The following is a 12,089-nucleotide window of genomic DNA, read 5'->3' as shown; positions in this document are numbered from 1 at the left end:
GTTCGATGTATGTCAAATAGCACAAGTTATCTTCCAAATAATTTATGTGTTGCATAGCTATTTGGTACTTTATCCATACATTGTGAAACAGACCCTAAGACTGCCAAATGCCTACGAAACAAATCTACAAAATATGACAAGTGTACCGAAATTCGAAATTTTAAAGTTTCGCGAAGTTAACATTCTACTATAAATTACATATAGATGCTGATACCAATTTAGTTAATTTCTTTAATAAAATTGATACCAAATGAAAAGTGTAGGTAAAAAATGTGCAGTATATACCACGAAGCACTGAACAAAAGTTATAAAATGTTGCGTTTCCGATTTGATTTTCAGAGTCATGAATTTGCTATATGCCTAACAAAAATGTATAAGATTCGTTAAATCGAAAACGTTAATAAATGTTTTATACACATATATTATTCGTAGAATGTAACGACTCACGAACCAGTCAAAAACAGACATTTAAAACCATTATTTCGACCTAAATCGCAGAAGTGCCTATTAGCCAGCCTGATTCTGGGGCACTCGTAATTTGGACCCTCATTTGTCCGTACTTTTATAGCTAAAAGCTAATGCGACTGCGAAATAATGTCGGCTGATAATTTGGCTTTCTATCTATTTGATTTGATTAAGAGTCGCTAGTAAAGAGTTATTTTAAAATTTCTTAAAATAACTTTTTACTGTAGAACTATATTTGAAAGCCTTTGTGTTTTTACTTTTTTATGAGTTTTAAGAATATGATAAGAATAATTACTGAATAGTGTAATTATCACTTCTATATATAGTTAAAACCGAGCTGAGCCGAAAATCGTGTATTATTTTTAACAATAGAATAATAATAAGTGCTTATAATCTTAAAATCTATGCTTCGAAATTTAAGGTCCTAGTAGTTAAGTTAGTGAAAGAAAATTTTTATCAACCTGTGATTTGTGGATACTGGGTAACCCATTTAATTGCTAAATGGACTGTAAGTAAAACTAATTTTCATTAATGAATTATTAAGTACTGAGTCTAAAATATAAGGCCTGTGAAGATTTTCACATTTATTAATGATTGTATTGCCAGTCCTCAATATAATCCAATTATACTATTTATTATGTATTACATTAAATGAACACAATATTTAAAAGTCATCACTTTCACTTTTTTTCATTTCACAGTCCAAAAGGTTCAGTTGAGTGTTATCTCACAATTCTTGAACTTTCGAATTAGTCTGAATTTATATTCTACTATGATCACGCAGACTAGAACGTATGTATTCCAAAGTGTATGCAAAATATAGAGAATAAGTCAGATGTTCATAGAGATCGTGCAAAAAAGGCATGAACCCCAATGAATTTATAAAGTAGCGACTACATTTAAGATTGTCATGAAGCTAAGAGCTGCCATGACCTAATAGACTATGGCTGCTAGATTGAGGTCAAATGCTTACCTGTTACTTGGAAAAGGGCAATGACGTTTTTAATATATATGTTTTAGTATATTCACTAAATAGTATCTATACTTAATTATGTTTAATACTTGAGCTGTGTGACGATAAAGGAAATTTGAGGTTATTAATTAGGTTTGGCTAGACCTACCTCGGTTTGGGTTGTATTATTAAATAAAGACACTTTATCTATTTCAATGGGATGTGTAAACTTCCTACTTTTAATAAAATCTAGGTTACCCGGTGAACTTAGTATCACCTACATATTTTTCTGTAAAATGTGGTCTAACCTTAGTACAACAACAAAATACTATGCAATTATATACTCAGTCAGTTTACAGCTTTCTTTCTTTTTTTTGATATACTATGTGTTTTCTTTTTTGCGGTGTGTAAATATATAAAGGTATTGGTATTCCGACTCGCGAACCCGTTTAATTAATTGCCAAAAACAGCTATTAATTTTTATATATATAGAAGACATTTCATATGTAGATAAATTAATTCTACTACTTTCTTTTTTATCTTTACTCGTTCTTTTCATGACTGAAGGTGGTAAAGGTGTTCCATATACCAAATTATGTAAATTTTATTAGAAAAATATTTATTTATTTATTTAAGAGATGGCAATTAATAGAATGATGTTGAGGTACGCGATTTAGGCTGAAGTTTACAATGATTTATTGACCGAAAAATTATTCAACGGGTATAGTATGGTTACAGAGCAGTGTTAGCCTAGTGGCTACAGCGTGCGCCTCTCATCCTTGAGGTCGTAGGTTAGATCCCCGGCTGTGCACCAATGGGATTTATTTCTGTGTGCGCATTTAACATTCGCTCCAACGGTGAAGGAAAAACATCGTGAGGAAACGGACATGTCTTAGACCCAAAGTCAACGGCGTGTGACAGGCACTGGAGGTTGATCACCTACTCGCCTATTAGATTGAAAACTGATCATGTAACAGATTCAGAAATCTGAGGCCCAGACCTAAAGAGGTTGTAGCGCCACTGATTTTTTTATTTTATATTATGGTTACTGGTATTTCATACATTAAATTAGTTTAAGGCGACTTAATTAAAATAATTTCAAGTAGTTTTTGACATTTGAATTCACACTATCAATCTGACAGCTGTAGTATTAATACTTATTATTTGTGTTCAACACTTAAATGTATAAAACCTAATCGTTAAACTAGAAAGCGCCAATTAAGGATGGATGCTTTTAGCATTTTTTCCGACCGGTTCAGCTAATGGACGCATCCCAAGATAAGCCTCTTAAATTATTAACTTGTCATACTAATCACAGAGTGAGGGTTGAAATACGATGTCACGAGAAACATACTTCTGTGGCAGATACGTTTACAAGCAAATCAAATCACAAGTTTTACTTCAGATTTATGGATATCGTCTTTTATGTTTAGCTGTTTAGAGAACTAATGGTATTTGTTAGCATAGTTACAATATTGTCCTGAAATATATCAAGTAAAGTAAACGTACCGTTAATATTCTCTTAGTTCGAAATTCAAACGTATTTACTTCGATGACAAATTTAAATATCTGAATGTCGAATAATTCGGGGATATATAAATAATAATGAATCGCAAAATATGTTGCCAAGCTCAAAACTATCACAGCTGGACCAATTCGAGTATTTTTTTTAAATTTATTCCTAGAACTCTGGTTTTTATAGTGAGAAAATTAATAACAATATCCGCTAAGTCAAAAGTCAAAGTTCAAATCGTGTTGTACAATTACAAAACTTGTCTTGATAACCGTTGAAGTTCGTTAACATTGCTAATAAGTGATATAGAATTTACATGTGTATATTAGATAAATTATTATTTATGTATTCATTTATTTTATAAAATAAAACTTTCCAGATCATACGAAAAAACGTGAATACGGTCTATAGGAGTAGGTTACTACATGGTAAAAAAAGTCACCCAGTTATGAATACGATATGCAAACGCATACATATTTAAACATTCTTTTGTAGTAATATTAAAGCCATAAGGCCAAGTCGAGGTTCGAGGTTGCGCTGAGTTTTATTGCATTTAAATTTTAAATGTTTTGAATTAGTGAGGCGTATAATCATGAAAATTTTTCGAATCGGGACAAGATTTTTTTTAAATTATGTTTTCTTCCTTTCTCTGGCCCTTATGCGTTTATAACTAAATTTGAACGTGACAAAGCATTAACTATTATAGGCAATGAACGTTTATTTATATAAGAGACTAAATAAATCTTTAATCCTTTATCGATAAATAGTCTAGCTATTTAAAGGGGGAACGCTGCCAGTATCTTCGGAACCTTCCCTAAAGGGACTCCTTTTAATAATACATTTTAGTTATTAAATTTTAAGGTTAGTTATTGTTTTTCTGTTTTTTTTTTTATTTGTAATATATTAATACATTTGTACAGTAGGAATTTAGTTTATTTTTATGTTATTATAATATTATAATATCACCTTTTTATATTCCTTTTGGTTTGTACATAATCTATCAAAATGCAATACAATTTTACATTAAGTTGACAAAATGTAAATCCTTGTAATTTTCGAAGCTGGTCAAAGACGGTCAAGTGCGCTTCAAACTAATATAAATAAATAAAAGTTTAACTATGTTAATAATTACATAAGTGCACATCAAAATTACGTAGAAAAGGTTCTATTATGTTATGCTTGATTTAAAGGCTTGAATTCATAACCCCAATGAACGTTTCGAGCTGTAATACCGGTGCGGTTTGGCAATTTCAAAGTTGTTTCGACGTTTGATTGCGCCGTTTAATAACTGAAAAACTTTGCAATTACAGTTTTCGCAATAACCCTAGGATTTTTTTAATTTGACTGTATATTTAAGATAGTATATGTTGGCTTAGTGGCTAAAAGATGCGACTATGGGCCGAATGGATTTGTTTTTATATACTGTTATAATATAGCGTTGTACCCTATCTGGCTGATACTCTATTAGTTTCTGTTAAGTCAGCATTTCCTATCAAGAGGCATACACATTTGTCGTCTTATATTCTAATATTTTGTAACTCCTAATTGCTAAGTAAAGTTCAGTTGTATCCTGAACATATTTTTCTTTTCTTTTTAAAACCGAATAACCGGGATTATGATTATAAAAATTAACAGTACGCAATTTAGACACTCCCACGGTGAAAGCATTGTGAAACGGTACGCGTTAATCTCAAAATTCTTAGAAATGTGTTAGGTACAGAAGGCGGAACACCTAGGTACTTGTTAATAAATATTTTATTTTATTACATTAAATAAAAATGATTATAGATACGGATCCAATTTAGGCCAACACCCTTTCAGGGTTGTAACGCCACTGGACTGGACTGTATTTGTTGGCTATCTATACAATGAACTCAGCAGGAATTAAGGCGTCGTGTAGCGAAAACATTGTTGAGTTTCACTGAATCTTTGTAGTCATAGAAGGGATCAGGAAGAGAATAGGATCACAAGGACATAGCCTAAAGTATAGAAAATTATTTTTTCACCGGAGAAAATTACCTCCAGAATATTAACTATGTTCGTATTCCTAATTTATACTACAAAAGTTTGTTTGTAATTAAATTATCAAAAACAAGTTTAAAAGACGACTTTTCCAAGTAGCAATTTGTATTCGTGATACTCTTAGACGTGTTTTGTAAGAAAAAGCCTCTTTTGAACAACTTTTATTGAAATAGTGACCTTGTTCTCAAAAGAGTGGGGTAGACAGGGAGACATAAATTATTAGTATAGTAGACCTCATGTTTTCCTAGTAATATTATGTAAATGCTAAATTCATACTTGCGAGATGTGACCGGCTCTGGCAATTGCTCCTCTTTGTTATGCTGTCCTGGTACTGTGGCATTTTATGCGTACATTTTTGCTGGTCCAATTTGGTTACAAGTACGATGATGCTACGGTGGTTGCACTTACTAGGTTGGCCCAACGCGTTGGTAACTAACCCTTATGCCTTCCATTTGACCTTCCGCAGGCTGTTCTTAGATTAAAGCAATCACGTCCTTCTGTTCTAGTCTTTATTATAAATAATTACAAAAACGAACTAGGTATAAGGTACTACATTTAAAAATTATTTTTTATTAGTATATATAACAGTATAACGTACTAAGATACTTTTACGATAGAGAAAGTTAATTGCGCACCAATTTATGTCTGAGTGATTCGCCGTTTAATTGATTTAGACTCGTCGATATTTGTTGGTCTGCATTGCTTACATTCAAAAATAGATTGCGCCTTTAAGGAACCATAATCCGTATACCAGGAAAGTATGTCATGGTAATATTAAGCTTTATTTGCCTTAAATGTGATGTGATGGAGTACTTTATATAGACAGTACATGCAAATAGGTTATTATAATATAATATAAAAAAGTTTGAACTGTAGTCAAAACTCATCATAAGTAGTCAAATGATCATATGATTGATTATAAGAAATTAGTCGCGCCCTTAGGTCTGTTTTTTCCACAGATTTTTGTGTCTGTTTTATTTGGTGATCTGGTGATCTGGTGATCAGCCTTCTGCGTTACGCGTTTGTGCCTGATTCTGTGCACAGCTGTGCACCTGTTACTAGCCGCACATAGACAGAATATCCATTGGTGCACATCCTACGAACTCAGGGTTGAGAGTCGCACGCTGAAAGCACTGCCAACACTGCTTAATATGATTGATTTAAATGTCAAAGAGTTATTACAACAAATAAACATCTTTAGTCTGTTTCTACTAAGTTTCTGTTGAAAATACTTCTTCAAAGATAGAAACCGTTTAACTTTATCTGTGGACTGTGTCTATATTATGGACTTCATTCATAAACACTAACTAACAACTAACAGTTGGAAATGTAAAATACAAGTGTAGTTTTGTCTCCCTTAATGTTATGGCTAATTGGAATCAAACAAATAATTATTATATGAACATATATTTTGGCGCAGACGTACAAAAAATCGATTGCAATTAACCTAGTAGATAAGCGAATTGGATTACCGCTATAAAGCTATAAATTAGCTAGCATGTCTGATGCTTGTTTCGTAATTAATTTTCAAATGTATTTCTAGTTAATGGGACAAGAAAGTACCGGTAAATATGGTAGAAAGTATACTCAAACTCAAACTCAAACTCAAAATATCTTTATTCAAGTAGGTAACCAAGTACACTTTTGAATAGTCAAGTTAAATTAATCGTAAATTTACATTTACTACCAGTTCGCAAGTCAAGGGCGTAGAGCGGGTAAGAAGAACTGGCAAGAAACTTTCCGCCACTCTTTTTAATCGCCAAGTATTGTCATACAAATTGTTTGAACTGGAGCAATTCAATCCCAAGGATTAGGATCATTTAAGTAGTCCTCAAATTTATAAAAAGCTTTGTTGATTAATTTTCGTTTAACGAGGACTTTGAATTTATTTAGTGATAATTCTCTAATTGCGCTTGGGAGTTTGTTGTAAAAACGAATACAATTTCCATATAAGGAGTGGTTTATCTTTTGGAGCCTGGTTGGTCGTACACTCAAATTAGTTCTATTTCGCGTATTATACTGGTGAAAGTCACCATTTGTTTTAAAATCGTTTATATTTTTTTGGACATACAACAAGGCTTCAAGAATATATTGACCAGATAGTGTCATAATATTTAATTCCTTAAACTTATTCCGTACCGACTCCCTCGGAGAAACACAACAAATACCCCGAACAGCCCGCTTCTGCAGCACAAATATGGATTGAACCTCCGCAGCAGCACCCCACAATAAAATGCCGTACGACATAACGCTATGAAAGTAGCTATGATACACAATTTTAGCCGTGTCCTCATCAGTAAACTGTCGGATTTTCTTTACTGCATATGCTGCAGAGCTCAGCCTATTCGAAAGAGTCTCTATGTGTGGGCCCCATTGGAGTTTACTATCTATTGTTATGCCTAGAAAAACAGTTTTGTCAACAAAGTTTAGTTCACTGTCTTTAATTTTCAGGTTACCAATATCTCGCTTTACGCTAGTAGTTGTAAATCTAATACATTTTGTTTTATTCTCATTAAGCAATAAGTTATTTACATTAAACCAGTTAACTATACGAGAGATAGAATTGTTTACATCGTCCAATAATACGTTATTCCTATTCACTTTAAATAGAAGTGAAGTGTCATCAGCAAACAATACCATCTCATGAACTTCGTTGACAAAGAATGGGAGGTCATTTATGTAAATCAGAAATAAGAAAGGCCCGAGAATCGATCCTTGGGGGACGCCCATTGATACCTGCGAACCCGGAGAGGTGACTCCATTGACATGAACTCTTTGGATCCTTCCCTTTAAATATGAATTCATCAGGCTGGAAGCTTTGCCATCAACGCCATAGTGTTGAAGCTTTCCAACGAGTATATCAGGATGAACACAGTCAAAGGCCTTTGACAGGTCACAAAAGACGCCGACTCCATCATATGATTCTTCCCAGGCGCTAAATATGTCCGAAATCAACTTCACACCGGCATCGATTGTGGAGCGACCCTTAGTGAAACCATACTGTTTATTATGTAAGAGTTTATTTTTATTAAAATGTAAAGAAAGCTGGTCTAGCATTATCTTTTCAAAAACTTTGCTCAACGCAGGGAGCACGGAAACAGGTCTGAAGTTTGACGGATCAGACTCACTACCTGCCTTGAACAACGGTGTAATCTTACTTAATTTCATTTCGTCCGGAAAGACTCCACAATCGATACAGCTGTTAAAAATTATAGACAATTCAGAGCTTATTACATTAATAACGGAATTTAAAATGACTGTTGACATACCCCATATATCTTTACTTTTTTTTAAATTAATAAGCTTAAAAGTTTTAACGATATCATTACAAGTTATATGTTTAAACTGAAATTTAATATTACATTCAGGTACACATTTTTCTAGCAATGAGATCGCAGCAGCAGGTGAAGAATCTAGGGACTTGGTCGTATTTAGTGGTACATTTGTAAAGAACTCTTCAAAAGAAGATATATATATTATCTGTTATATATAGATATATAACAGATAAAAAATATATATTATAATTAAGTAGTTATTTATTTACACAAATACAGTATTTACAATTTTCTTAACCTATAAAGTAATAATAAAAATAATTAAAAATAAATTAAATTAAAATTAAAACAAATTTAAAAAGTTTGGTCCCTGTGGCAGTGTACCTTTAACGCTGGCAGCATTTCCTCGCTGTATTGCGAGACTTATTCTTTGAGCCAGGAAAGTGCCAGCTCTGCGGTCACCGGTACTATCTACCAGGCGCCAACTTAAATTAAGTTATTTATCGCTGGCTGTCTGTCGCATTGGATCCCTTCATTGTGCTGGCCACAATTTGATTGTTTTAGGGCTTGTTGCACTAACAAGCGTCGTATCTCAATGGGTCATTGGGCAGACACATTTCTGCCTCTGTTTCATTATCCTTTATTAGGCATGAAGGTAATCCAGCCTTCTGTACCTGACGTTGCCTTCCGTTGTTTTCGTTCACCGTACTAGAACTTTGTACTAATTTATCCTTTACAAGCTATTGCGAAATTTTTTGTAGATATTGATATGTTCTTTAATATTGTCGAACATTTTATTTTATTTTATCATCATAAGTTTTCGCAGCGCATGCGATGAAATATATTTTATAGGCATTTTTTTACACCTTGGTTATTGTAGTTTTTGTAGGGATCCTTATTTTTTTGTTGCAATTAAAATAGCCATTAATCAGTAATAATAATGTAGCATTCAAATGGTAAAAGAACTTTAAAAAATCGGTCCAGTACTTTTTGAGCCAATTCGTTACAAACATACTTACATACAAATCTTTCCTCTTTATAATATTAGTATAGATTGTTTGTTTCTATGTTTAGTTACATTTATCTCGTCTTTCGAATCTAGAATAATAAGAATGTGTGACGGTGAAATTGACGAAAGAAGTTATATAAAGTGTTCCAGCCGGCACTTTACTGAGCCATAAATGGGACAAGCGTCACAGCTTGTCCCATTTATGGCTAGATTCAATTAAATTTATAGCCGAGAAACGCATTCATAAATATTGAGCTAAAAATACAAAATGCGTTTAACTTCGTATAAATGATCGATTTTCTATATGTTCTATTTGCTACTGTGAAATTAAAGTTGTATGCTGAGCAGTGTTGGCCTAGTGACTTCAGCGTGTGACTCTCATGCCTAAGGTTGTGGCTCGATGCCCGGCTGTGCACCATTGGACTTCTTTTTCTATGCGCATTTAACTTTCGCTCGAACGGTGAAGGAAAACATCGTGATAAAACCGCCTTCCCTTAGACTCAAAAAGTCTACGGCGTGTGTTACGCACCGGAGGCTGATCACCTATTTGCCCTTTTAGTTTTACATATGATCATGAAACAGATACAAGAAATCTGAGGCCCAGACCTAAAAAGGTTGTAGAGCCACTGATTTATTTATATTATGTCTATACATTATATAAATTATATTATGTATAATAATTAAGACATAAAAGATAGTCTTGTCTACCCCAGTGGACTTTGCTTGTTTTTTCTACAGTGGAAAGTTTTCGATTTACATAAACAAAATTTATAGAATTTTAATTTATATAATACGGATATCAACTTATTTATTAATACGACAAACTATTAAATTGTAAGTTAAACATTCATAAGCTATAGTAATGCAATAAGAACCTTCATGGTTGACTTTTCTTCGTTTATGGAAGTCGACATTGGAAAGTGTTTTGGTATTCACGAGTGGTATTACAACGAAACATGCATAGCTACGAGCTATCTTAGTTACGGTTATGAAAATTATAATAAACTTTATTCTGACTCCACTTGCAAATAAATTCTAGCTTTCTTACTAAATAAACCTTCGTATTATTAGTTAAAATATAGTTTCTAGATTGTTCCTTACGATTTATTCAAATTGATTAATGACTTTATTTAATGGAACTGGGGTCCCATGGACGCGGCCTGAGGGCTCGCAAGTTCGTATCCTAAGTTGAATTGTTTCGGAAAAACTGGATCATTTAATTACTAATTATTTCCAGATCCACAAAACAATGGATTCGAAATCATTCAAGCGGTTTAAATAAGTGAAAATGCATATAAACGTTTAGTATGGATACATTGCACGTTGGACATGGACACAGTAAGGGATCCAGTAGGAGCCAGTCCCCGTCCACAGTGGATCTGGCCAGAGATCCCGCCTTGACTGACGATGCGTTGATACGATCGAGGGTCCAGTCGCCGTCCACGGTGCATCATGTCAGTGTAAGTACCGAAACAAATTAAAATTGTTTTTTAAGCAGGAAACGGTGATATTACGTCTGGCAAGATGAAGAAAAACATACATAGTTATCACTCGGACTATATTACAAGATATGATATCAATGTCAGATGTTTAGTGGCGAGAGATTCTCCTGTTATAGTGCATTTAGAAGACAGTTTAACAACTTTTACTATGTGCGCTGTAGTGTGCGACACGAACGGTACCGACCTTCTTAAAGTCATCATAATGGGCTAGGTCGAGGGAAAAAGACGCCCTGGCAGGAGGAAGTCGTGGCTCCACAATATCAGAGAATTGACGGGAGTGGCCAGCGTAGAACAGCTGATGCGCTTGGCAAAGAATAAGAAGAAGTATGACGAGCTGACCGCCACCCTCCAGTAGTGGAGAGACACTACAAGAAGAAGAATCATGGTGCGGGTGACAGTTGCTTAATTTTTCTTTCAATTTGACTTTATTTGTAGACTAGAACATTCTGGCTGGGTTAAATTTAAGTTACTACAGTTATTAATGATTTAATATATTACGAATGAAGTACAGCTGAAATACTAAGTCATAGTTTGTAAATCGCGGCAACTTTCAACTTTCGTTACCGAAACTGTCACCCGCAACATACTACAGCGCCCATACTATAGCTGCTTTGTTAGTCCACGGATTTCCTTTGCTTAACTAAGAACAAAATTTAGATGTTCCTATGGGCACACGTTCTAGAAATGTAAGAAATCCAGCTAATCTCATACTGAAATCAGTTGCTGAGTAGTTGTAGGAATGATACAAAATTCATTTTAGTATTAACTTTATCGAAAGGTCAATGGCAGATAAATGTAAACGGAAATGATCTTGACAACTTATCTTAAATAACACAAAATGTGTCTGTGTTTGAACATTATTTCTTAATATAATTAACAAATACCTTCACTAATGGGATTTTCAGGATTCATCGTCCCGTCACGGAGAGCCTCGTTCTCATCACGTAAAGTCGCATTCCAGGGATCTTGGTACCAGCCCCCTTTCTGCTAACACAACCGGAAATACGTCACGAGAGTAAGTTTCAATTCCGTATTTAAATGTATATACCTATAGTATAAGATCCCGCTATACAACGACCTTCACCGAGATGCTTATTTAATGAAACTTATTTTATATTTAACATAATATGTCAATAAATATAATCCATATGGGTTGTCTAGCAAATTTCAGTCCAGAGTATGTTTAATTAATATTAAAAAAAAAAAAGTTTTTTATAATTTGCATGTAGTAAATTTTTTGAACTTTTTTCAATCAATATTTTTAATCAGGGTAGTATTATATATGTATCACTATAACCTTCTTTTATACTAAAGATGTATATATACTTTAGTGTCACATAAAAAATATACA

At 33.5% G+C, this 12,089-nt stretch overlaps 1 protein-coding gene across 1 annotated transcript in view; it reads left to right on the top strand.

Moving 5' to 3' along the window:
- Positions 1-12,089, top strand: part of LOC125058688 (transmembrane and coiled-coil domains protein 2-like) — a 38,118-nt gene that overhangs the window by 10,866 nt on the left and 15,163 nt on the right. The window contains exons 2-3 of the mRNA XM_047662818.1: positions 10,474-10,696; positions 11,644-11,753. Coding sequence (XP_047518774.1) covers positions 10,544-10,696; positions 11,644-11,753 — 263 coding nt within the window. The 5' untranslated portion in view covers positions 10,474-10,543. The remainder of the gene's footprint in view (positions 1-10,473; positions 10,697-11,643; positions 11,754-12,089) is intronic.

Source organism: Pieris napi, chromosome 18 (assembly GCF_905475465.1).
Source record: "Pieris napi chromosome 18, ilPieNapi1.2, whole genome shotgun sequence".
Classification (NCBI taxonomy): domain Eukaryota; kingdom Metazoa; phylum Arthropoda; class Insecta; order Lepidoptera; family Pieridae; genus Pieris; species Pieris napi.
This window is presented reverse-complemented; position numbering and strand designations above follow the sequence as displayed.